At 45.3% G+C, this 25,719-nt stretch overlaps 1 protein-coding gene across 1 annotated transcript in view; it reads left to right on the top strand.

Moving 5' to 3' along the window:
- The first annotated feature begins 3,368 nt into the window (after nucleotides 1-3,368).
- Nucleotides 3,369-25,719, top strand: part of DMRT1 (doublesex and mab-3 related transcription factor 1) — a 63,678-nt gene continuing 41,327 nt past the window's right edge. The window contains exons 1-3 of the mRNA XM_080988546.1: nucleotides 3,369-4,243; nucleotides 7,925-8,117; nucleotides 9,569-9,661. Coding sequence (XP_080844672.1) covers nucleotides 3,923-4,243; nucleotides 7,925-8,117; nucleotides 9,569-9,661 — 607 coding nt within the window. The 5' untranslated portion in view covers nucleotides 3,369-3,922. The remainder of the gene's footprint in view (nucleotides 4,244-7,924; nucleotides 8,118-9,568; nucleotides 9,662-25,719) is intronic.

Raw genomic sequence — 25,719 nt, 5'->3', positions numbered from 1 at the left:
GAATAAACAAGAGCTGTTTGAAGAATTGCTGTGTTGTCTGATATGTTCACCCACAACTTAACAGTAAGGAAACTGTCAGGAAAACGCAATGGGAAATGTGGGATAACAGCTGTTTGATGCAATGCTGTAGAGTGTTCCTACAAACAAATCAGACTAAATGCTAAATAAGCAGCCAATCTCCTATAATATCCTCACAGACTTGGTGCAAATAAATCAGGATGGCTGGAAGTGACCTTACTTTGATTGTCAGGTGGGACCTCTTATGTCTCTCTAACTTTAAAGAATCCTCACAACTTTTGATTCCCATTTTGACTAAGGATCTGTTTGGGGTTTTTTTAACACAGAACATTTAATTGCATTTTGCACTTGCTGTTATGTATGTAACAATGTCACACACATTATACGATGCTGAAATGCTAACGTTTTTAAAATTCCTTTATCATACACACCATTTTCTAGCGTGGGGGGACACAGCTTCCTCGGAAGGTAGTTTCTTTAACAAGAAGTGACAAGGAGCAATTGATAATGTACATCTTTAATAACCGCCATCTCTTCCCTGGAACAGGAAGGTATGCATCCCTCTGATAATTTGAATTAAAGACCCACATACCTAGGAATTATTATTCAAATTAAAAATGGTTGTTTCTTGCATTCCACGCTACATTAACCATATTCACAAGATGTTCTTTTCTGGGGGGGGGGGGAGAGCTAAGAGTCCAAAAGACATTATTCCTTTCTGAACATTTATTTCACTATGCAGAGAATGTAGCTGATTCATAAGCTGAAGACAGGTAATAGTTGTTTTCCCCCAGAGAATTAAAAGGCAATTGAAAAAAGGGTCGCTGATACATCATTCCAATTCTATCTCAGGTAACTGGGCTTTGGTACAGTGGTGCCCCGCAAGACGAATGCCTCGCAAGACGAAAAACCCGCTAGACGAAAGGGTTTTCCGTTTTTCGATGCGCTTCGCAGGACGAATTTCCCTATGGGCTTGCTTCGCAAGACGAAAATGTCTTGCGAGTCTTGAGATTTTTTTCGCTCCCCCCCCCTTTTTCTAAGCCGCTAATAGCCTTTTAGCCGCTAATCCGCTAAGCCTTTAATAGCCGCTAAACCGCTAATAGCGCTAATCCGCTAAGCCGCTAATAGGGTTGCTTCGCAAGACGAAAAAACCGCTAGACGAAGAGACTCGCAGAACGGATTAATTTCGTCTTGCGAGGCAACACTGTATTTATCAAAAACCTACACCTTGGCCAAAAGCAACAATAGAGATCATAGCAAGGGTGGTGAGACAATGACTCTCCAGATGTTGGTGGATTATTTGATGCCTTCTGGGGATGTCATGTGACCAGTTGTGCTGCCACTAACTGCCCCACTCACCTGGCCCTTTGATGAGTAGGTTTGGAGCTGGGTGGGCAAGCAAGCTTGGCTTCCGGCCACAGTGGCTGCCCACCATCTTAATTCACCCCAACGAAAAGCCCCCAGCTGACAGATTTTGTAAACCTATAGTGTTATGTACAGAAGTTCTCACCCTGGGCCAGCAGGGGGATACTGTAGATAGTTCAGGTCCACATATGCAAATAAGGGATTGAAAGTGACGTTCAGTGATTGGATAGTTACAGAAAATGGTTACTGTTGCGTTCTAATGCAGCTCTATATAAGCAGGCTGACTGAACCCTTCAGTTCAGTTCTCTTCTGGCCTGTGAATAAACAAGAGCTGTTTGAAGAATTGCTGTGTTGTCTGATATGTTCACCCTCAACTTAACATATAGGCCCTGGGGCTTTGCATTTTAGACCAATTAAGATGGTGGCTTGCCACTGCAGGTGGGACTTGCCTGCCATTGCAAAGGTGTGGGGACAAGAGGCGTGTTGAATGCTGCTGCGGCTGCAGCCATAGCAACACTAGCAGCAGAAAAATTCAGCGCAGATCGTGCACCGGCGGCTGGAGGGTTTGTGTCACTAGGAGCAAGGATCTCTTTATGCCTGGTGCCCTGAACATGGCCAGTGTGCATGGCCAGTTATGGAAGTTGTAGCCCTACAACCAGGGCCAGATTTAGGTTTGATGAGGCCCTAAGCTGCTGAAGGTAATGGGGCCCTTTCTATGTCCAGCTGTCTTTTGTCAACAACAAATGGTCACTGTTTCTTGTTGTTGAATATATGCTATATAGGGACGCGGGTGGCGCTGTGGGTAAAACCACAGAGCCTAGGACTTGCCGATCAGAAGCTCAGTGGTTCAAATCCCTGCGATGGGGTGAGCTCCCATTGCTTGGTCCCTGCTCCTGCCAACCTAGCAGTTCGAAGGCACGTCAAAGTGCAAGTAGATAAACAGGTACCGCTCTGGCGGGAAGGTAAACGGCGTTTCCGTGCGCTGCTCTGGTTCGCCAGAAGTGGCTTAGTCATGCTGGCCACATGACCCGGAAGCTGTACGCCAGCTCCCTCGGCCAATAAAGCGAGATGAGTGCCACAACCCCAGAGTCAGTCACGACTGGACCTAATGGTCAAGGTTCTTTTACCCTTTACCTTTTTATATGCTATATGGTAATTTATGGACCTCATAGGTATCTAAAATACATACCAAAGTATGTATTTTATCAAAGTAACTGTTTAACTGAAATACAATTAAGAAGAAGTATATTAATAGTGAATTGGGGGGGCAAGAGAGTGGGACCCTAAACTATAGCTTGTTTAGCTTATATGTAAATCCGGCACTGCTGCAACAACTGCAGGCCCACCAGTGCATCACCCCTGGATTAAAATTTTCTCTCTAGGAAAAACCTCCTTCAAATGATTGTCATCATAGTTTGGAAGGGAATGATCTTTAGATCAAGCCATGGTTGCACAGTGCCATTTAAGCCGTTAAATAAAACTATTAAACCACTTTCCAGTCTGTTTTACTGTTATCACCTCAGCAAAGGGAAACGTAGCATAGAAAACGTTTTCATCCTTCCCGGGTGCAGAGCGGGGAATTCGGCTCTGCAAAAGCGGGCGTGGTGAGGTCCCGATCCGGCCACCCTCGCGCCACACTGCAGCCTCCTGTGGTTGAAAAGGCATATTTCCTTTAAGTTACAGATAAGCATGTGTAAAGTAGCTAAACTGGGCTCTGGAATTTCCCTGGGAATGAATATATAACAGACGTGCAATTAATATACCGGTTGCTGCCTGCAAAATTAAGGGGGTTTAAGGGGCGCAAAATGAGTTGAGATCTCTCCACCCCAGTAGAAAAAGTAGCAATGCAATGCTCTTCCTTCCACGAGACTGAGCTTGCATGCTGCAAAGGGGTTTGCAGCAAAAGAGCAGAGGCGTCTGCTTGCTTTTGCAGCAAAGTGCAAAGGGTTCAGGCTGTGCACCAGAAGTGTGCACCAGTTGCAATCCTGCACGCGCAGCTCCCTCGGAGTATAAGTGCACGCTCCTGGAAGCAACGGGAAGCTGTTGTTGCCCCCCCCCGCGCGCAAATTTTGCAGGCGTGGGATGCTGAAAGGTCGAAAGCCCCCTACCCTCCCATGCTAGAGTCCGGATCTGCCCACATGGCCGAGCGCGTGCACTCTGACCCTCTGGCAGGAGTACTGGCGCCTGCCGAGGAAGCCCCCTGTGCCCTTGCAGGGAGGCGCGGGCTGGGCCTTGCACAGGGCAGCCCCGGGAGCAGGTGGGGGGCGGAGCTGGCGCCGTCGGGTGCCCGCTTCCCTCCTTGCAACGGGCGTCCTTGCCGAGACTCCTGCTCCTTGCGCAAAGCCGCTGCGCTCGGCTCTGCAAGGAAGGTTGCGCGCACCAGAGCAGCCGCCGGGCACCAGGGGCGCCTCGAGGGCCTCGACGCCTCTGTTTAGAACTGGGCATACAGATTATCTGGTCCTTGAGACATAATCCCCGCTGCAGAAAAACAGGAGCAATTGAACCCCACACGGTCAAATCAGTCGTCCCCACAGAAGAGATGCCCAACGAGTCTTCCTTCAACAAGCCGTCGGCCCCGTCGGAGCATCCCGGCCAGGGGGGTAAGGTGGGCACCTTCGGGAAATCCTCTGGCCTGGCGGCTGCAGGGACCACCAGCAATGCCGGGGGGCCGGCTCAGAGTTCGGCTGGCGCGGCCGCCCCGTCGGGGAAGAAGTCCCCCCGGCTGCCCAAGTGCGCGCGGTGCAGGAACCACGGCTACTCCTCGCCTCTGAAAGGGCACAAGCGCTTCTGCATGTGGAGAGACTGTCAGTGCAAGAAGTGCAGCCTGATCGCCGAGAGGCAGCGGGTGATGGCCGCCCAGGTGAGCAGAAACCTCCCCGGGGGGGACGAGATGCGGGGAGACCCCCTTCCCGCCCCATAAGGATGCCCGGGCCGCTTGCGCGCAGCTCTGGCTTGCAATGCGGCAGGTGGAGTCCCAGGGAAGTGAGCGGGCGAACCAGCTTAGTCCTTTGCATTTGGAAAGACTCGGGTCCATCCGTGCTCCTCCTCCTCAGGAGTAAGGCCCACGGATAGCACTGGGCCTTTCTCCCTGATAAGGATTTGCAACTCCAAATACTTTTTTCCTGGATTGCTCAGACACTTTAGGGTGTGTGCGTCATGATTTCTAAAATTAAGGATCCAGTGACAGATCATCTAATGGAAAGGCTGCAGTGGTATGCTGGTTTTCCTGGGAGTAAGCCATACTGAACACAGCCAAACTTACTTCTGAGTAAGATGGTGCTAAAAAGCCCACCATTCATTGCCTAATTTGAAGCTACCTTGATAATATCTGAAAATGCATCACATCCCGTTACATTAAAAGAAAAAAAATTATGTTACAGTTGTTAAAACAACAAATGTGTTTTGGAGTTTGCTTATTTGTTAGTTAAAATAATATCCATCATGCGATTTCTCTCTGTCGTCTCTGAGTCTTTCTTCCCCGCCCTTGTATATCAGGATTTTGAGCTTGTATTTTGTAGACCGTTATCCACGAAGAACTTATGAATAACGGCTCCATCTTAGAATAAAAAAATTCCTTCCTGTAGCACCTTAAAGACCAACTAAGTTAGTCTAACTAAGTTGGTCTTTAAGGTGCTACAGGAAGGAATTTTTTTATTTCGACTATGGCAGACCAACACGGCTACCCATCTGTAACTGGCTCCATCTTATTTTGCTATATCTACTGATGAAAAATATATATTAGAATTCGTGTATGTGATGTAAAAATAGAGGGGAAAGGGTTGAACGTTGTTAAGGGAACTCTCTAAACTTAAAAATCACATTGGATCTTGGGAAGATTTGTCATTTGCGTTCTAGAAAGGTATATGGCTACACTAAGAAGTGCACATAGAAGATTCTAAGTAGGCATGTGCAGGAATGCGCTGAGAGTCAATGGGGAAACTTCAACTTCCATGATGAAGGCAATTGAAAGACACAAAAACTCTCAATTTCAAGCTCTGTTTTTATTCAGCAGACATTTTAGGATTTGGGATTCTTGCAAGTAGGTTGGCTTTAATGGTTATATATGAGCAAAAATATTTCAGTTTTTTTCTCTGGTCTTGTGCCATTAACTCATTTAGAATACATCAGGAATGAAAAGCAAAAAAAAAGGCAAAACAACCCAAGGTGTTGAGTTGCAGATCAGTGTGTAAATACCACTCAAATCAATACATTGTTGACTTGTTCTTTCTTTTCCCATTATAAAGCTGTTCTCCCTCCATTTAAAATGCTATGTAATAACTAGACCTGATGCAAAATCGGTTGGAAAAGATCTGCTACAAATGTTTTCAAAGTTCCCAGTTTTAGAGCGTTTTGAAAGTTTCAGTCACCAGTCCTTAGATAACAAGTAGCCGACATTCAAATCGCAGTTAAACTAAGATATTTGAATTTCTGTGGGTTTCCCATTAACCTAAATAATAGGCATCATCTCTCTCTTAATAGTTCTTAATACATTTAAAAAATACCAGTGATTATACACACACACAATATTAAACCAGATCTCAGAATAGAGATGTAGGAATAGCCATCTTTTTCGGTTGTAATACATTTGGCTATACTTTATTTCTAAGCTGGCTTGTGCTAGGACCTTAGTATGGATTATATTACTGTGATTTCTCTTTGCTCACTTGTTAAGGAGAAAAACAGAGACTATCCCATATTTCCTTGCATTGTGTAACATATTCTGCCTTTCAAAAAGACACTCTTCCCAACATTTAATTCTGCTCTGCTCCAAAATCACCCATGCCATTTCTTTCAAGCATTCCAGAGGAAACACCGCTTGATTGTAAAACACACACACCCAAAAAACCTCAAATCAGTTTACAAAGAGAAAAACAACAAAAAAATTATATGTAAAATGATCCTGAGAGAGATTAAAAATCATCAAATCACGCTATTTAGTAATATAACTTTTTAACCTCAGTCCTAAAGCAAGCCCCCCACTGGATTAGGTCCTTTATTCAAGAAACCTCTACAGTTATTTTTTTCCTGCAGCCGTTCCTTTTCTTCTAGAGAAACCACGCAGATATCTGAGCAGAATCAGAGAACTCTGGATTTCAATAGTAGTTTTCACCTTTTATTGGAGTGAATTTGAGTCTCTCCACACACCCGGGCCTGAATTTGCCATAATTCCAGGTGCAATCCAGAATTCACTGAAGCAAAGGAAATCTTTTCCTTGTTGTCTTTGGTCAGGAGTCCTGAGTCCTGATGATGGTGATTTTATTTGTACCCTGCTCATCTGACTGGGTTGCCCCAGCTCCTCTGGGCAGCTTCCAACATATACAAAAACATAATTTTTATATATATATATATATATATATATATATATATATATATATATATTTAAAAAACCTTCCCTATGTGAACTTCCAGTTTTATATGCAACTTTCTGCACGCATGCAGACAAATATCATAAATGAGGAAAGGTCCGGCGCTGAGGGCCTTCTGGCGGTTCCCTCATTGTGAGAAGTGAGGTTACAGGGAACCAGACAGAGGGCCTTCTCAGTAGTGGCGCCCACCCTGTGGAACACCCTCCCTTCAAATGTGAAGGAAATAAGTAGCAATTCTATCTTTAGAAGACATCTGAAGGCAGCCCTGTTCAGGGAAGCTTTTAATATTTAACGCTATATTGTTCTTAATACTTGATTGGGAGCCGCCCAGAGTGGCTGGGGAAACTCAGCGAGATGGGAGGGGTATAAATAAAAAATATTATTATTATTATTATTAGGTGTGTTTGTGCGTGTTGCAGCCCTTCCCCCAGCCTCCTTTTGTGCTGGTGCATGCAAACTGTTTAAAATGCCGTTCCGGTTCTGCTCTGGCATTTCCCATCGAAGTTGCTGCCGCCGTCGTTCTTTCAATCTGGAGAGGAAACACTGTTTTGCCCCTTCTCTTGTGGGATGTGAAACACAAGAGCAGTCAAGTACAACATTCCTAGAGTGAACATGTTTACACATGGGGAGGAATGTTTGTCCAGCCAGCAGGTAAACTTCCTGTTTCCTTCTGGGCTGGGACAGACTTCCTGTGTGACTAGAGGTGGGCGTGGCCTCACCTGCGCAGGTAACGACAAAAACACAGGGCAGGGCAACCATCTCTCTCTTTTTGACTACATGCATTGAAGAAGCAACATCTGCTTAGCCAAAGATGCTCTCTTGGCAAGAGAGGACAAAGGGACTGTCTCCTTATGAGATAGTTTCCAGGTGTATGTTACTTTTCTAAGCTAAGTCTGCCTTCTGGGATCCGATTGTGAACAGAATGTGAGTAAACTCTTTTTATACTTTCATAGAAGACTGTGTCGTGCCTTATCTTTTATGAGGGAATAAGGGGAAAATACCAGAACAGTTATTATAGAGGCTTTAGCGAGCCTGAGCAAACGCATCCGCTGCAAGTTTAAAAAGGGGAATGTTACTCTGATAAATTGTGAACTTGTTAACACAAGTTGGAAAGGCTATTATCAGACAATATATCCTCTCCTGCATCCCTGAACATTCCCACATCTCTTTCCCAGGTTGCCCTGCGAAGGCAGCAAGCTCAGGAAGAGGAGCTGGGCATCAGCCATCCCATCCCATTGCCCAGCGCCACGGAAATGTACGTGAAGAAAGAGAACAACGCCAGTGGGGGCCCTTCCTGCCTCTTGTTGGAGAGTGCCAGCCCACCACTGCCCACCACGTCAGCTTCCGCGGTGCCAACCTCGTCCACAGGTAAACGCGATGCCAAAGGACCCGGCCCTCACCCCGTAAGATGGCAGTATTTAGAGGCTCTCCCAAGCCAAATAGGAAGCCATTGCCATTTTTATCCCTTTAGTCTTTCATTCAGGAGCATAACCATGTGCTGCCTCACACCAGGTGAGATCATTTGTCCATCTACCCATGGCCGGATTTAGGTTTGATGAGGGAGGCCCTAAGCTCCTGAAGGTGATGGGGCTCTTTCTATGTCCAGCTGTCCTCTGTCAAGAACAAATCGTCACGGTTTTTTGTGATGAATACATGCTATATGGTAATTTCTGGATCGCATCTGAGGGATGCGGGTGGCGCTGTGGTGTAAACCACAGAGCCTCTTGGGCTTGCCGATTGGAAGGTTGGCGGTTCGAATCCCCTCGATGGGATGAGCTCCCGTTGCTCGGTCCCAGCTCCTGCCAACCTAGCAGTTCGAAAGCACATCAAAGACCAAGGTACGGCTCCAGCGGGAAGGTAAACGGTGTTTCTGTGCGCTGCTCTGGTTTGCCAGAAGCGGATTAGTCATGCTGGCCACATGACCCGGAAAAACTGCGAACAAACATCGGCTCCCTCAGCCAGTAAAGTGAGATGAGTGCCACAACCCCAGAGTCGTTCACGATTGGACCTAACGGTCAGGGGTCCTTTACCTTTACCTTTAATAGGTATCTCAAGCCATTTGCACATGTTGCTGTGCAACCAGTCCATGCAGAATGTAGGCACCCTATATATATAGAAAGGACAATCCAGTGATATTTGAGGGAGCAGGCAAGCAGTCGGGGCCCATGACTTACATCACAGGAGCCTACACAACACAAAACATGGTTGCTGTATGTAGGTTTTATTTTATTTGGTCTTTTTATCTTATATTTTGGAAATTTACATCCAGGTTTTTTTCTCTTTAAATTTGTTGGGGCCCCCAAGAGAGTGGGGCCCTAAGCTAGAGCTTGTTTAGCTTATACATAAATCCGGCACTGCATCTACCCTGGTATTACAGACTCTGGCCGGCAGCTGCTCTCTGTGTTCCCAGCAGAGAGAGTTCTTTTCCTGCTAGCTGACCATTTTTTAAGAAGAGATGCCAGGGATCTGGGATCTTTCTTCATGTGCAGCATGTGCTCTGCTTATGCGCTGCATCCTGTATCCAAACGAAGTCATCTGCAGTGTGTTTGTGCAGTTTGTGAGAGAGTGTGGCATGCCCACCTCGTATTTTTCTCCCGCAGGAGAATGCTCCCAGTTGTTATTAGACAGAAACAACGTTGTTTTTGGGGAAGGGAATAAATACGGTGTGGTCTCCACCATCCGGACCACCAGGACATAGTTGATTTCCCACAGCAAGTATGAAGTGGGACACACACACACACACACACACAGGGCAGCACTCCTCGCTTTGATTTTGTGCTGCACCGTGCCGTCCGTGTTGTGTTGTGCCATGTTCCCAGGCAGCCATTTTGTGCCTGGAACCCTCAGCGATGTTTGCCAAATTGCGGAATGTGCCATCTGCTCAAAAAGGGTTCAGGAGGCTTACGGGGACTGTAAGGTCCGTGTTGTGCTCTCTGCTGTTGCTACACAGATATTGGGGGGGGGGCAGCTGCACATTATGCTTCAGGCAGGTGCCTTTTTACAGGTCTGCAGCTCAAATATGTGCATTTTTCCTCGGAAGTGGGCTGCGCTGGGTTCAAGGGAGCCTTGCTTCCGGAGAAATGTGGTAGCATAGCTGTCAACTTTTACCTTTTCTTGCGAGGAATCCTATTCGGAATAAGGGAATTTCCCTTAAAAAAAGGGAAACGTTGACAGCTATGGTGCTTTAGGCAGCCTGAGAATATTGTGGGATTTGATGGGAAGGGGACTGTCAGCATTGAATTATTCACTGCTGCCGAACAAATATGAGCACCCGCAATTCTTGCTCAGTAGGTCTGTTGATTTCCACGGGGGTCAGAATTCCTTTCTGACATTTCCAGAGTAGCAGCGGCTTCAATTTCACCTTGTCGGGATCCCTGCCCCCCCCTTCCTTGCCGCCCTGAGGTCTAGCAGTTTTTCTTGCAAACTTCATCACGCCGAACATAGTTTACAGGGAGAGGAATAGGATGTGAAGGAGCCACACAAATCATACAAGGTACCGGGGAAAAAAGTCTTTTTCTCACTGTATCCATTTTATTGGCAGGTCAGAAATATTACAGCACATTGAGAGGCCAGAGACAATTTTTCTAGGCTCTGGTGACATGCAGTTCTTCAGGAAAATAAAAAATAAAAAAGCAGGCCGGGAAGCCGTGGTGCCTTGCCAGCATGCACATACCTCATTGTAGTCATGGTAACGCTGGTTATTTTAAAAGGAGTTTGCCTGAGTTGGGGGGAAGAATAGGAAAAAGCTGCAATAGGGCCTGAACTTTAGGTCGGGGGGAAACGCTCTGGAATTGTGCATCCCTGTTCTCCAGAAACTTGCTCCCAAGCAATTGTGCTTGGAATTGCAGCCTTAACATGTGGGCAGTTTATGATGGTCAAGCGCCAAAATAAGGGCCACCACTTGCAGGAATTCAGGGTAAATCTGTTTAAACAGGTATGGATTAATATCCGTGATGGGGATGGGATGCCCGTGGAAGCCTCTAACCCACTTTCCTAGCTAATGCTAGAGGAAAATTTGAACCAAGCATTTTTGCAGTGGGATAGTCTGCTGGACCTGAGGGTCATATTCGACGTGTGGCATTAATCTGTCACCTGGAAGAAGTGAGCATGTGGGTCCTTTTTTAAGAGCAAAAGTAGTTGAACTGAGATACAGTGGACACTCAGGTTGCGAACGTAATCTGTGCGGGAAGCATGTTCGCAACCCGCAGTGCCACGTCTGGGCACGCACAGATTGCGATTTGGCACTTCTGTGCATGCACAAAGCGTGATTTAGCACTTCTGCGCAAGTGCCAAAACCCGGAAGTAACCCGTTCCACTACTTTGGGGTTCAGCAGGGTGCGCAACCCAAAATCATGCAACCCAAAGCGTCTGTAACCCGAGGTATGACTGTACTTGACGGAGACGAGGTGTGTGGGTGGCGGGGAATTACCATATTTTTTGCACCATAACACTCACTTTTTTCCTCCTAAAAAGTAAGGGGAAATGTCTGTGCGTGTTATGGAGGGAATGCCTACGGGTGGCGTGCCTACGGATTTTCCTCCTCTAAAAACTACGTGCGTGTTATGGTCGGGTGTGTGTTATAGAGCGAAAAATACAGTAATGGTCTTCTTCTTTGGCGATCCCTCGTAGCCGAGTAAGATTGTCTTCCATGAACATGGTTTTAACAGCAAAGTCCGTAAGTGACTGTGGAGGCCAATTCTGGATTCTCTCGTGGCCTACAAAGAATTGATAAATCACATGTGAAAGGTTTATACTTTCAAACACATCCCAAGTCTTCATTTCCAAGTACGCTTTTTTGATTCGTTTGAATATATAATTTCATTAATTGAATCTATTTTTATCAATTAGTTGTATAATCTTACATTTCTAGAAACAAAGACTTTTCCATAGGAAAATATAGCAGAGGAGAATTCTTCCTTCCCCATCACTGGTAACCTGGACGTTGTAAGAATCACACTCAAGCCCTGTGGGTGCTCCGATGGCCACAGACAGCTTCCGGAGCAACCATGTTCTATATTAACATTGGGCATTTAAAGGGCACGTGGTTCTAGTCCTCATGGAACTTGGTTGCCCCAGATATAAGGTAAAGGGACCCCTGACCATTAGGTCCAGTCGTGACCGACTCTGGGGTTGCGGCGCTCATCTCGCTTTATTGGCCGAGGGAGCCGGCATACAGCTTCCGGGTCATGTGGGCAGCATGACTAAGCCACTTCTGACGAACCAGAGCAGCGCACGGAAAAGCCGTTTACCTTCCCACCGGAGCAGTACCCATTTATCTACTTGCACTTTGACGTGCTTTCGAACTGCTAGGTTGGCAGGAGCAGGGACCGAGCAATGGGAGCTCGCCCCGTCGCGGGGATTCGAACCGCTGACCTTCTGATCGGCAAGTCCTAGGCTCTGTGGTTTAACCCACAGCGCCACCCGCATCCCTTGCCCCAGATATGCACATGGGGAATTAGTGGGTTGAAAATCAGACTTTTAACGTGATTATTAAGATGTCATTGAGAAGACTTGTCTCTCAGCCCTTTTCTTTCTTGCCATATTGACTCTGAACATGTGGTCATCTGTGGATGTTCGGAAGTGGTACGTGTTGTCCCATCCCTCGGTCTTTTAATCAGCTCCTTGAAAACACCGATTCCAGAGTTCCTGGCTAAGGAGAACAAATGGAGTCTGCTAGACCTGAGCCTTAAAGCCACCGTACAGTTCGTCCAGGGTACAGTTTGTACAAAATAAATAACAAAAACAGATTGAGTCTCGCCCAGTTTCTCTCCAGTTTTCTTGAAATCCTACTTTGGAATCCAGCCCTGAGTTGCTGTTTTTTTTGAATATCTTATTATGAAAGGTGGGCATAGATAAATCTGAGCAGATCAAGAGACGGGTGACAAAAATGATGTACGGCTTGTAGAAAAAGAGACTGCGGGTTGATATAACAGTCTATAAATATTTGAGAGGTAATAATAGGGAAGAGGGGGAGGGATTATTTACAGTGTTTGAGGCAATAACAAAGAGCAGTGGCTTGAAACTGAAAAAAAACCTAAAAGTACAAGGAAAATAATTTAATTAAAAGACACTTCCTTTCCTAACTAGAAATGCAATTAGGCAGTTGAATGGCCTGCATGGGGGAAAGAAAGTTCTTCAAGCATCATTGCTGGAGGGATTTAAGATAATTGCCTGGGGTGGTGCTGAAGCCAACTCTTTAGACTTGCAGAGGTTATATATTTCTGCTTACCACCCCAGCCAAAGGTAGCTGATTAGCCATATTCAACTTTGCTGTGCAATAGACCAAACTGGGCTGTGTCCGAATGAGGGTGAATGGATTGTCGGAGGGTCTGGAAGAAAAGCAGGAGCTGTGGGTGCTTGCTCTGGAGAAGATATGTTGTAGACGATAACAAACTTAAATACATTAAGGGTTGTCAGAGAAGATGGAGCAGGCATGTTATGCGTTGCTGCAGGGGGAAGAATGAGCAGGGAAGCAAATTTCATCTAAACATTGGGGGGGGGAGGAACCAACTTAATGGTATGAGCTGTTCATCCAGTGGAACAGACTGCCTATGAAGATGATGGAGATACTCAAGGCTAGATGGCCACTAGTAAGAGATGCTGTGGTTGCATCCTTTATGGTTCTTCTTTGGCGATCCCTCGTAGCCCAGTGAGATTGTCTTCTATAAACACGGTTTTAACCATCAGTCCGTACTTGACTGTGGAGGCCAATTCTGGAACCACACAGTGGGGGACATTGGTTTCTGGGCGGGAGTTGATCGCGGTGTGGATTTGCCAAGCATGCCTTCCTCTTAGCACGTTTCTCCCTTGCGTCTTGAGTTCGAGTGTCTTCAAAGTCCATGACACCTTTGGTAAAGGCTGTTCTCCAACTGGAGTGCTTGCAGGCCAGTGTTTCCCAGTTGTCAGTGTTTATACTACTTTTTTTTAGATTTGCCTTGAGAGTGTCTTTAAACCTCTTTTGTTGACCACCAGCATTGCGCTTTCCATTTTTAAGTTCGGAATAGAGTACGGTAGTTGCTTTGGAAGACGATAATCAGGCATCCGAACAACATGACCAGTCCAACGAAGTTGATGTTGAAGAATCATTGCTTCGACACTGGTGATCTTTGCTTCATCCAGCACACTGACATTAGTTTGCCTGTCTTCCCAAGCGATGTGCAAAAAAATTCGGAGAACCCGTTGATGGAATCTTTCAAGGAGTTGGAGATGCCGTTTATACTATTTGTTCCAAATGTTCTGCATTTGTAAGCAATACTTTGCAATGGGGAAGACTTGGAATGACCTTAGGGCTGTGGGGCACTTTGCACATGCCACATGTCTGAAGCACATTCCCTCCTCCACACAGGGTTTGTTAAGAGTCCTGGGAGTGCTATCTCTACGGATTCCTTGAAGAGAAAGACGCGCTGTAATTGCATGATGCGCACACATCCACTGACAATGCCAAAGCTAGCTGGAGGTTTTTGTGATTGTAACGTCCAAACGCAATCCCTTTTCAGCAATACTTGGGTGTGAGAAGCAAGTGCAGGGCTTTCCAAACCTGGTTCTCAAGCTAAATATATTTTTTTGGACTACAGTTCCCATAATCCCTGACCACTGGTCCTGCTAGCTAGGGATGATGGGAGTAGTTCAGAAGCAGCTGGAGACCCAAGTATGGAAAGCCCTGGAGTGCTTTGCAGAGCTGAAGGCAATCCCTTACTTGGCCTCTTTGGGCTGAAGTCTGTGCACATTTTCCCATTGAACATAGAGGGGCTCACTTCTGAGTAGGCATGCCAGAGAAACGAAAAAGGCAACAAGAACAAAGAAAAGGTTTTTCACCAGTTGCTGGAAAGTTTAGTTTCGGCCCTCTGCACACTGTTTGTAGAACAGACGAGGTAACTACGAGGAGTAAGAGCTAGTAGCCGTTAATAGTGCCCAATATTTTAATTGGGCCTGAGAATTTTTTAATTGATTACATTGAGCTGATTAGTAGTGAATGTTGCCTCACTCATTGGCACCATTCTCAGAGTGCCAGGATCGGCCATATAATAATAATTTATTATTTCTACTGTGCCCATATCACCCGGGACCGCTTTGCAAAAAAGGAAGAAAGCTGATTCTGTTTTAAATTGGTTGTGATTAATTCTGAGCAAAGGGAAAGCATAGAGAGATAAATGTATTTCTAGGATAGAGCGTAAGTTTGATTGCTGATCACATTTTAAACTATCTTTTGTTTTTAGTGTCACTTCCAAATGCAAATTCTTTGCATTTGTAACTTGGGTCTCTCATCAGTTTTTGCTTTTTCTCATCAGCGGCTCTGAGCTGCAAAGCTCACCCATTGCCCCCGTCTGCTTTATTTCAGCTTTGAGCGGGATGTTCCCTGCCTTGCCATTTTCTGCTTTTTAGAAACCACCTGGGCTTCTTTCATCATGTTGCTCCTAATGAAGTGGCCTTTTGTGAGTTCCTATCAGTTGCCACCTCCCTTAGTTTATTTTTAGTGTGAGCTATAATGATTTTATCCTAGTCGTATTTTCTCCAAGGCCTTCGCTTGCAGATACTTGAACAGCTCATACTCCCCTCTCAATATTGCCTTTGATATTCCCTTAATGAAATTTGTTCCATTCTGATTGTAACCACGTTTTGTTTCTCCCCCTGAAGGTTTTTTGGTTGCTGTTGTGTTTTTTTGCTTTGGGATTGTAAGAGGCATTATTGCTGGGCTTTTCTGCTGCCTTACCTTACAAATCTTAATTTCCAGAATATCCAAATGGTCTTGCACTCGTAGTCTACTTGATGACAACAACACCTTTAGGGTTAAGTTTACGTGTGGCTCTATCATTTATCTTCCCCACCATGTAGCACATCGTGTAACACACTCTAGTCCCCATATGTTTTACTTTTGGAACAGGTTTTGATTTTGAGTGGGAAACTGGCTAGAAAGGAGAAGGCCACACTGGTACTTCTTGCCGGCAGATGATGGAATTAGGCATAACGTTTAGTTTTGGCATTGCATGGGCCAAACATCAAGGATTTTCTGTTGCTGCAGCAATGGCAGAACTAGGTTGAAAAGTACCCTTTCCTATTTCAGGCTGCTTCTTCTTTGGTGATCACTCGTAGCCGAGTAAGATTGTCTTCCATAAACACGGTTTTAACAATGAGTCCGTAAGTGACTGTGGAGGCCAATTCTGGATCCACACGTCCTTCCACAGTGGGGACATTGGTTTCCGGGTGGGAGTTGATCACGGTGTGGATTTGCCAAGCATGCCTCCCTCTTAGCACGTTTCTCCCTTGCGTCCTGAATTCGAGTGTCTTCAAAGCCCATGACACCTTTGGTAAAGGCTGTTCTCCAATTGGAGCACTCACAGGCCAGTGTTTCCCAGTTGTCAGTGTTTATACTACATTTTTTTTAGATTTGCCTTGAGAGTGTCTTTAAACCTCTTTTGTTGACCACCAGCATTGCACTTTCCATTTTTAAGTTTGGAATAGAGGAGTCGCTTTGGAAGATGATAATCAGGCATCTGCACAACATGACTAGTCCAACGAAGTTGATGTTGAAGAATCATTGCTTCAACACTGGTGGTCTTTGCTTCTTCCAGTACACTGGTATTAGTTCACCTGTCTTCCCAGGCAGGTAGAGCAGAACAGCTGCCAATAATATGGACGTATATTGGATTTGGAAACCCTTCTGATTTCATGCATACCTCTTTTCCCCAGCCCTAGATTTTCATTGGAACCATTGTGGGGAGATTTAGGGAGAACTGGGTCTGTCCAGTGTGCCCAATCTTTCCCACCCCATGTGGACCAAGTTTGACATACAGACAGGACTACCCACTTGCCATCAACCCAAGATAGCAATGACACCAGGTTTACTTTATTGGGTTTACGAGAGCCATGTGGAAACTGTTTTTAAATTCCCTGATGTGCCGGGGGGGGGGGTGCTAATCTGCGGTGCCTAATTGCTCAGTAATTAACGTTGTACGGCGATCCCTAATGGGAGAACTCTGACACCTTGATATAATTAGTAGAAGCAATGATATAATGGGAAGCAGCTCATTCCTGGAGACGGTGACTGCAGTCGGCGGAGGTGCCAACTTATCGCTGATGGGCGTGGGGGAAAGGCTCTTCATTTTTCCACTCTATTTAAAACACAACTGAGCGTTGTTCCCGGCAGAAGGGATAAACCTTGAGAAACACTTGAGCTGAAGCCATTGACGTCTTTCTAGATAAAGCCAGTGTCCGCCCACAGACGGCTCTGCTATGGCCTGAATACCACATATTTTCTTTGGAGTTTCAAAGGAAGTTGTCATTGGTTGCTTTGCTTTGTTGGACGGTGACCAGGTTGGTCGTGGAGAGAAGAGACCATGATGGAGCAAGAACTAGCAAGTGCAAAAGTGCCTTTTTAAATAGGGACCTGGCCCAGGAAGGAGTGTCATGCCGTTTTATTCCATATAAGGAAAAGGTAAAGGATCCCTGGAGGGACGCGGGTGGCGCTGTGGTCTAAACCACAGAGCCTAGGGCTTGCCAATCAGAAGGTCAGCAGTTCGAATCCTCGCAATGAGCTCCCGTTGCTCAGTCCCTGCTCCTGCCAACCTACCAGTTCAAAAGCATGAAGTACAAGTAGATAAATGGGTACCACTCCGGCGGGAAGGTAAACGGTGTTTCCGTGCACTGCTCTGGTTTGCCAGAAGCAGCTTAGTCATGCTGGCCACATGACCCGGAAGCTGTATGCCGGCTCCTTTGGCCAGTAAAGCGAGATGAGTGCCGCAACCCCAGAGTCGGCCATGACTGGACCTAACGGTCAGGGGTCCCTTTACCTTTACTTTAAAGGACCCCTGGATGGTTAAGTCCAGTCGAATTTGACTACGGGGTGCGCCACCCATCTCTGCTTCAGGCTGAGGGAACCGGCATTTGTCCACAGACAACTTTCCAGGTCATGTGGCCAGCAGGACTAAAACGCTTCTGTCCCAACGGGACATCGTGATGGAAACCAGAGTGCACAGAAACGCCGATTACCTTCCCGCCACTGCGGTACCTATTTATCTGCTTGCACTGGTGTGCTTTTGAACTGCTAGGTTGGCAGGGGCTGGGACAGACCAACAGGAGCTCACCCCGTCACAGGGATTCAAACCGCCAACCTTCTGATCGGCAGGCCCAAGAGGCTCAGTGGTTTAGACCCCAGCGCCACCTGCATCCCGGTATATATTCCATGCATATATACCGTAAGCCAAGACACTATATAAAACCAGCAGCCTCTTACTTTGCTGCCTACGGGATAGTGAACATTGATTCTATTTTATTTCTCCACTAATGGAATTTTTGTCTTACGGCAACACCATGTCTTCATGTATTCATATTAGGCTACTAAGATTGAACAAGGAATATCTTCTTCTGCATGCGCTTGCAGAATTGCAGATTTTTAACGTGGGACGTGTCTGGAGTGGATAATGTTAAGGTGAAGCCCAGCCTGAGTTGAGCTTGGCAGGGAAAATATATTTTGATCGCCTTGCAGCTGACTTGCTAGCTGCACTGCCAGGTGTTTTGCGGGTGGGAGAGATACTTGGATCCTTTGCCCCGTGCGCCGTTGCCCATGTGCCATTCTGTGTGCAATTTAAACATTTGAAAAGTCCTTGACCTTTAGCTTGAGGTGTGACGAAAACACACATTGGACCAGTAGCACAAATGCGGATGTTCGACGCGAACAATTCTGGAAGGTGTCTTGTCCTGCCCCGAACATTTGGCAGTGGGTACAAGTAACATTTCTGACTCCTGAGCAATGCCCCGAGTGGGGCCCCCAGGATAAATCACACGCTTAAACAATTTACTGCCCACTTTTGTATGTAGGGAGAGTAGAGCTCTTAAAGGTCAAAAAAGCTTCCTTGATAACATAATGCAGTGAGCTGTAACTGCATCAAATCCTGGGGGTTGTAGAGCAGCCCAGGAGAAATAATTATGCCTGGTAATGGGTAATTACAGATAATGGCTCTTTTTGGGGGTGGAAAAAACACACACACGCACACCCAGCCTTGTCTGGAATGAATATTGCGTAGTACATTAACTTTATGGTAAGCTACAAGTTCTGCACTGAAACAGCACAAGTTGCAAGGAGAATTGGTTTTATTTTGTTTTATTTAAAGGCAGGGCTTATAGGTGGTGGTGGTGGTGGGGAGACACAAGTAGAACGCCAGGCTTCTGCGCCCCCCCCCCCTTTTCTCCCCACGCTGCTGTTGGGAAACGCAGCCTTGATTTTGCCTCCGGAAAATGCTGGCAGCGAGGGGCTCAGCAACAAGAATTGCTCTGTCATGATAGGTCTGGTGGGAGAAACACACATTGTTCCCCCGGTTTCTGATTATGACTTTAGGGAGTTGTTTCACAGCAGCCTCAATTCAAGGCTCTTGTCTGACCTCAGCGGCAGCCGGTTACTGCAGCCCGAAGTACAGGCAGGTCTGTTATGGAGGGAGGGAGGATGCTTCAAAGCCGGGGGGGGGGGGGGAGAATGCTGGGAAATGGTTGAGTCAAGATCAGTCGTCTTGGTACTCAGTCAGATTGCGGCTTTTTTTCTTTCTTTTTTTGCAACTTTACCAAACAGTCTTAGTGTTGGCTGGCAATTCTGAATTCAAAGGCTTCCATCTCAGATCTGGGGTTCTGTGAATTCCCATGCAAACAGTGCCTTAACATTGCCATCCAAATGTCCAGAACAGGAGACCGGCAGGCGCAGACACTCAGTGCCCCTGTCCAGCTTAGCATAGAATTGAAGAGTTGGAAAGGGACCCCAGGGTCATCTAGTCCAACCCGCTGCAATTCAGGAATCTCAGCTGAAGCATCCATGACAGATGGCTGTCCAACCTCTGCTTGAAAACCTCCAAGGGAGGAGGGTCCACCACCTCCCGAGGGAATCTGTTCTACTGTCGGACAGTTATCACCCTCAGAAAGCTCTTCCTGAAGTTTATCTGGAATCTCCTTCCTTGTAGCTTGAAGCCATGGGTTCGAGTCCTACCTCCCAGAGCAGGAGAAAACAAGCTTGCTCCATCTTCCATGAGGTGTTTCAAGATGGGTGTCCTATCTCCTCCCTGTCTCCTCGTTTTGCAGTGGTGGCTAGCCAGCTAGGTCATTCAGAGAAGCCACACCATTTGGTTGATTAATCTGATTTAGGGATTTCACACAAACATGCTCCACAAACTCGCATGAACTCCATGCTCCATAGCACACACCACAACACACACATAACTAGCTGTAAAGCAACATAATGTGATAAATAATAAAACTGTAATTTTAATCACCATATCAAAAAGCACAGTTCCTGATGGCAACATATCATATCTTCTGTATATATTAGTATCGTAAAGTCCAAGGATTGTGAAGTCATAATGAGGCAATGACAAACCTAGACAGCATCTTAAAAAGCAGAGACACCACCTTGCCAACAAAGGTCCGTATAGTAGTTCAAGCTATGGTTTTCCCAGTAACGATGTATGGAAGTGAGAGCTGGACCATAAAGAAGGCTGATCGCCAAACAATTGATGCTTTTGGATTATGGTGCTGGAGGAGACTCTTGAGAGTCCCATGGACTGCAAGAAGATCCAACTGATCCATTCTGAAGGAAATCAGCCCGGAGTGCTCACTGGAAGCACAGATCCGGAAGCTGAGGCTCCAGTACTTTGGCCACCTCATGAGAAGAGAAGACTCCCTGGAAAAGACCCTGATGTTGGGAAAGATGGAGGACACAAGGAGAAGGGGACGACAGAGGATGAGATGGTTGGACAGTGTTCTCGAAGCTACAATCATGAGTTTGACCAAACTGCAGGAGGCAGTGGAAGATGGGAGTGCCTGGCGTGCTCTGGTCCATGGGGTCACAAAGAGTCGGACACGACTAAACAACAATGAGGCAATAGTGGTGTTTGTTGCCCATAGCACACACAGCCACGATCCATGTGGGACATCGAGAAAAAACACCATCGCCCTCAGAACTTGATAACCTATTTAGGGATTATTAAGGTCTCCAGCATCTCCTTTGTTGCCCTGGCCACAACTATTTTGACTCCAGATGATGCTCACAAGAGCCCGCGAGTTAACTATTTCCTCACATTATTGAGCTACGTGTTTTTAGTTCGTTTTGGATCTTTGGCACTAATTGCAAACACCTCCCCTTCATTCCCTCAAATTCCTGTTTTGGGGTTGATTTGTAACCCGTCTGCTGAGTGAGAGGCAGGATGGTTCTGAATGACAGTTGCTGGAAACTGCTCCACAGGTTTACTTATTTTATAGCTGACCCCACAGCTAGACTTTCTCTAGGAATACACACTCTTCCCTGAAACGAATTATTGCTCACTGCCGTAAGTTAATATGCCGTATGGCCGAAAGGCTTTTGTAGAACATGGAGGATCAATAATGAGGCATTGATCTGGAATGAAAGAGACAGCTGATTTTCACATATAGGAATGCAGTGGGGAAGGTAGCAAATGTTCTGCCTAAGGATGTTAAAACAGGGAGAACTGAGTCACAGTGTTAAAAACAGATTCTTCCCCCGACAGCTGAAATCTTGATTATTATTATTTTACTTTATTGATAAAATCAACAACACCAAAGACAGGCATAGGCAAACTCGGCCCTCCAGATGTTTTGGACTACAACTCCCATCATCCTTAGCTAACAGGACCAGTGGTCAGGGAAGATGGGAGTTGTAGTCCCAAAACATCTGGAGGGCTGAGTTTGCCTATGCCTGACCAAAGATCTCCCTTCTATTTCTGTGCAAATTTCATTGCCCAGAACCCTGAATTTTAAAGCTACATATAAATGCATTAAATGAACAAATGAAACTTAAAGCTTCCCTCTGATCTCAGAAGCTTTAATCTTTTACGGTTTTCTCCCCACCTGTGACATCTGTGAACTGGTTTGTTTTCAGATGTGTTAGCCATTCAGTATATTTCTATGCTGCCCGGGATCATTATTAAAACTATAAAAAAGTATAAAGCTCAACAACATGTTGAAACCAGGGCTAAAAACCATACCAAGCCAACAGCAGGAAACAGACCCCATTTCGAATTGGCAGCGGCAATTAATGTCCCCAACTCCCCGGGTGAAGAGATGAGCCTTCATGTATCGACAGCCTGGTGGGAGGGAGTTCCACTGGCAAGGCACCACCACAGAAAAGGCCCTGTCTGAGTTCACGGGCAGGCCCTCCAAAACGGCTTCTCTTGAGAGCTCAGGGCCTGGGATCTCTAGCGCATGTATTTAACCTGACTATTTTGTGAAGCAACAGTTTTTAATCCCTGTTTGTTGTGTTGCAATTTATGCATTTCTGTATTTATCCCTCTATTGTCTATTTCTTTCCCAAACGGAGAGTTCTCCAGCTTTTTTCTGGAAAGGAAGAAGATTTAGATTGCTCATAATTTATGTTGCCTTGCTATGCACGTTTCAAGCCCTGGGCTAGCCTTGAAATACTATGCTGTCCTCACGCTGTATATAGTATCTTGATTTATGGCAAGCGAATTAGCCACAAGTTGCCTGGAGTGATTTGTTTATTGATTGCAGAAGGCCTTTAATTTCAACTGTGGCATTTTTGTTGAAATATTTAATACATTGCAGTATTGACATTTTAGGAGTTAATGCATTACTAATATGGTACTGCAGTTTGCTTCAAAAGAGGAAGCAAAAAGAAGTTCCTCTCTCCTCCATGTTTTCTCAAAGGGCTTTCATCAAATTATATTAGAGTTTGGTGACGTCATGCCTGAACGTATGCAAAAAGAGATCAAACCCAACACAGAATTGCAAAGCAACAACAACCAGCAACCTGGGGTGTGCAATATTAAAAAAAAATAGAAAATGGCATCTAATCCCAACACCTTACTGAACATATGATTCATTTATAACTGGATCGGGAAACCTTTCTTCTCTTGAAGGCAGTGTTAGAAACTCGGAATATATAAGCTAGGTGCCAAATGGCTCCTTAAACCGGGGTTGTTGTTGTTGTTTAGTCGTTTACGCGTGTCCGACTCTTCGTGACCCCATGGACCAGAGCACGCCAGGCACTCCTGTCTTCCACTGCCTCCGGGTTTGGTCAAACTCATGCTGGTAGTTTTGAGAACACTGTCCAGCCATCTCGTCCTCTGTCGTCCCCTTCTCCTTGTGTCCTCCATCTTTCCCAACATCAGGGTTTTTGCCAGGGAGTCTTCTCTTCTCATGAGGTGGCCAAAGTATTGGAGTCTCAGCTTCAGGATCTGTCCTTCCAGTGAGCACTCAGGGCTGATTCCCTTCAGAATGAATCAGTTGGATCTTCTTGCAGTCCATGGGACTCTCAAGAGTCTCCTCCAGCACCATAATTCAAAAGCATCAATTCTTCGGCGATCAGCCTTCTTTATGGTCCAGCTCTCACTTCTATACATCACTACTGGGAAAACCATAGCTTGAACTATACGGACCTTTGTTGGCAAGGTGATGAATGCCTAGTTGCCATTTTTGGGACCAATACGACCAAAAGTCGTATTTTTCCATAGGACTTTTTTGGTTCCTGAAATTCATTCTGGTTGTGCAGATAAAATATCACGAATCGAATTCTACTGGATGTGTTGCTCGTGTGTGAAAACAGGCAAGACCCAAAAATGCCCAGGCATGCGCTTCCAGACAGTGGAGACATCAGGCCCCATCCTGGTACCCAGGCATCTTCTCTTGGTTGCCAGCGGCTGATGGCCTGGTGCAAAAGGTGGCTGGCAAATGCTGGTTGAAGGTCATGATCCCTTGGAGGTAATCCGTCAGTGGTCGTATTCTAGCACTTGGTGGGACCACTCCCTTTCCTCGCCTTTCTCTCCCTTCCCAGTGGGCTCCTAGGGGAAGGGCAAGTCCCTCTTGCCAGAGGTCTGAACGGATTGTTTTGGAGAGAGCTTTGTCTTGCTCCCTGCAAGATTTCCCCAGCTGCATCAGGGTGGATAAAAATCAATGATTTTTTAAAAAATAAAAATGGGATTTTAAAAATTCAAATTGGATTTTTTTTTTTTTAAATTTAAATCGGATTTTTAAAATAAAATACTCTCGGAGGAAAAATCTTTCTAAAGATAGTTTTCTATTTAAGTTTCATTATAGTCCAAAGGCTATTCATCAGGAAAGAATGTTTTAAGTTTTTCATGTGTGCTAAAACTCAGCCTAAGTTATATATATATATATATATATATATATATATATATATACGCTTAACCACATCAGTTAACAAATATGGATACATATGCTATAATGTTATTGATTATTTTTCTCTTTCCAATAAAATACAGCAGAAAAGTTGTCCAAATATAAAGTTAACTTATTAAACCTCACCATAATTTCATAATTACCTGTCAATGTACTTCTAATAGTACAGTGGTACCTCGGGTTACAGACGCTTCAGGTTACAGACGCTTTAGGTTACAGACTCCGCTAGTCCAGAAATAGTACCTTAGGTTAAGAACTTTGCTTCAGGATGAGAACAGAAATTGTGCTCAGGCAGCATGGCAGCAGCAGGAGGCCCCATTAACTAAAGTGGTGCTTCAGGTTAAGAACAGTTTCAGGTTAAGAACATATCTCCGGAATGAATTAAGTACTTAACCCGAGGTACCACTGTATAACCAAATCAGTACTTTTTGATGTAACTGTAAAAACTACTTTGAAATTTGATTATTCCAAAAATGAAACCTTCGTCTGGTTGTAAATATTAAGATTATACCAGCAAGAATGAGTCTTTCTGTAAAAAAAAATAATAGAAAATAAAATCAAGTCTTACTGACTAATGATTTAAATCGTGATTTAAATTGATTTGATTTAAATCAAATCCAACCTGACTTGCATGAAGCCCCTCAGGTGTATTTGCCCTAGGTGGTAGGTTTTATGTGAACCGGTATTTGTAAACTTGAATTAGAACTAATATTAAGGCTGCTTGCTGTTTTTATGTGTTACATGATTCTTTAACTAAATGGGGTTAGTTTTCTGTGCCTGAACATATAAACCCAAAGGAAGTGAACTGTCCACCCAAAGTGCTGATTTCTAGGATTGATGTGTGAGACTTGTTGTTTTCCCATAGTGCATTTCCTTGTTTGGATCAGATGGTGCCAGTCTTTGGAAATCCAGCTGAAATCAATGGATGGATGTAACCCATCTATATATAAAAAAGCTAAATTTCTTACTGAGAACCTTTAGGGCAGAAGAATGATACTCAATTTTGAAAAGAGGGGGCAGCAGTATATTCCATTACATGGCAGCAGGGTTTTTCACCAATGATGCTCATTGAGTGACAAGGAGCCAGACACCGTGTCTCAGCCTGGCCTGCCTCCCAGAGGTGTTGTGAGGATAAAACCGGGCTATTATTATTATTATTATTATTATTATTATTATTAAACGCCTTATAACTGCAGGTTTCAGGGTGGTTCACAAGACAAAATCACAATATGAAAAACACAAAATACTGAATCAAACTAAAAACAAAAACAACCCAATAACCACCCCCACAACACATTTAAAAAGGGCATCGGATGTCACATAAGTGCGCCGCCTTGAGCTCTTTGCGGTGGAGGCAGGATAAGACCGCAACAATAATAAATAATACTGAGGAGTGCAGAATGATTGCCAGTGACCCTGTTTGTAATGTGTGAGAAGACCTTCCTTCTTTCCTTCCTTCCTTCCTTTCTTCCTTCCCTCCCTCCCTCCCTCCTTCCCTCCTCTTTCTTTCCTTCCTTCCCTCCCTCCCTCCCTTCCTCCTTCCTTCCTTCACTCACTCCCTCCTCTTTCTTTCTTTCCTCCCTCCCTCCTTCCTTCCTTCCTTCCTTCCTTCCTTCCTTCCTTCCTTCCCTCCTTCCTTCCTTCCTTTGACATCTGAAGGGGCATGGAGCAGGTCTGTTTCATCGCATCCTGTTTGTAATGTGTGAGAAGACCTTCCTTCTTTCCTTCCTTCCCTCCCTCCTTCCCTCCTCTTTCTTTCCTTCCTTCCTTCCCTCCCTTCCTCCTTCCTTCCTTCCTTCCTTCCTTCTCTCTTCTTTCTTTC

The sequence above is a fragment of the Podarcis pityusensis genome (genome assembly GCF_964106645.2).
Source record: "Podarcis pityusensis genome assembly, chromosome: 17".
In the NCBI taxonomy this organism is placed as follows: Eukaryota; Metazoa; Chordata; class Lepidosauria; order Squamata; family Lacertidae; genus Podarcis; species Podarcis pityusensis.
Note: the sequence above shows the minus strand (reverse complement) of the source record. Positions and strands in the feature narration are given on the sequence as shown.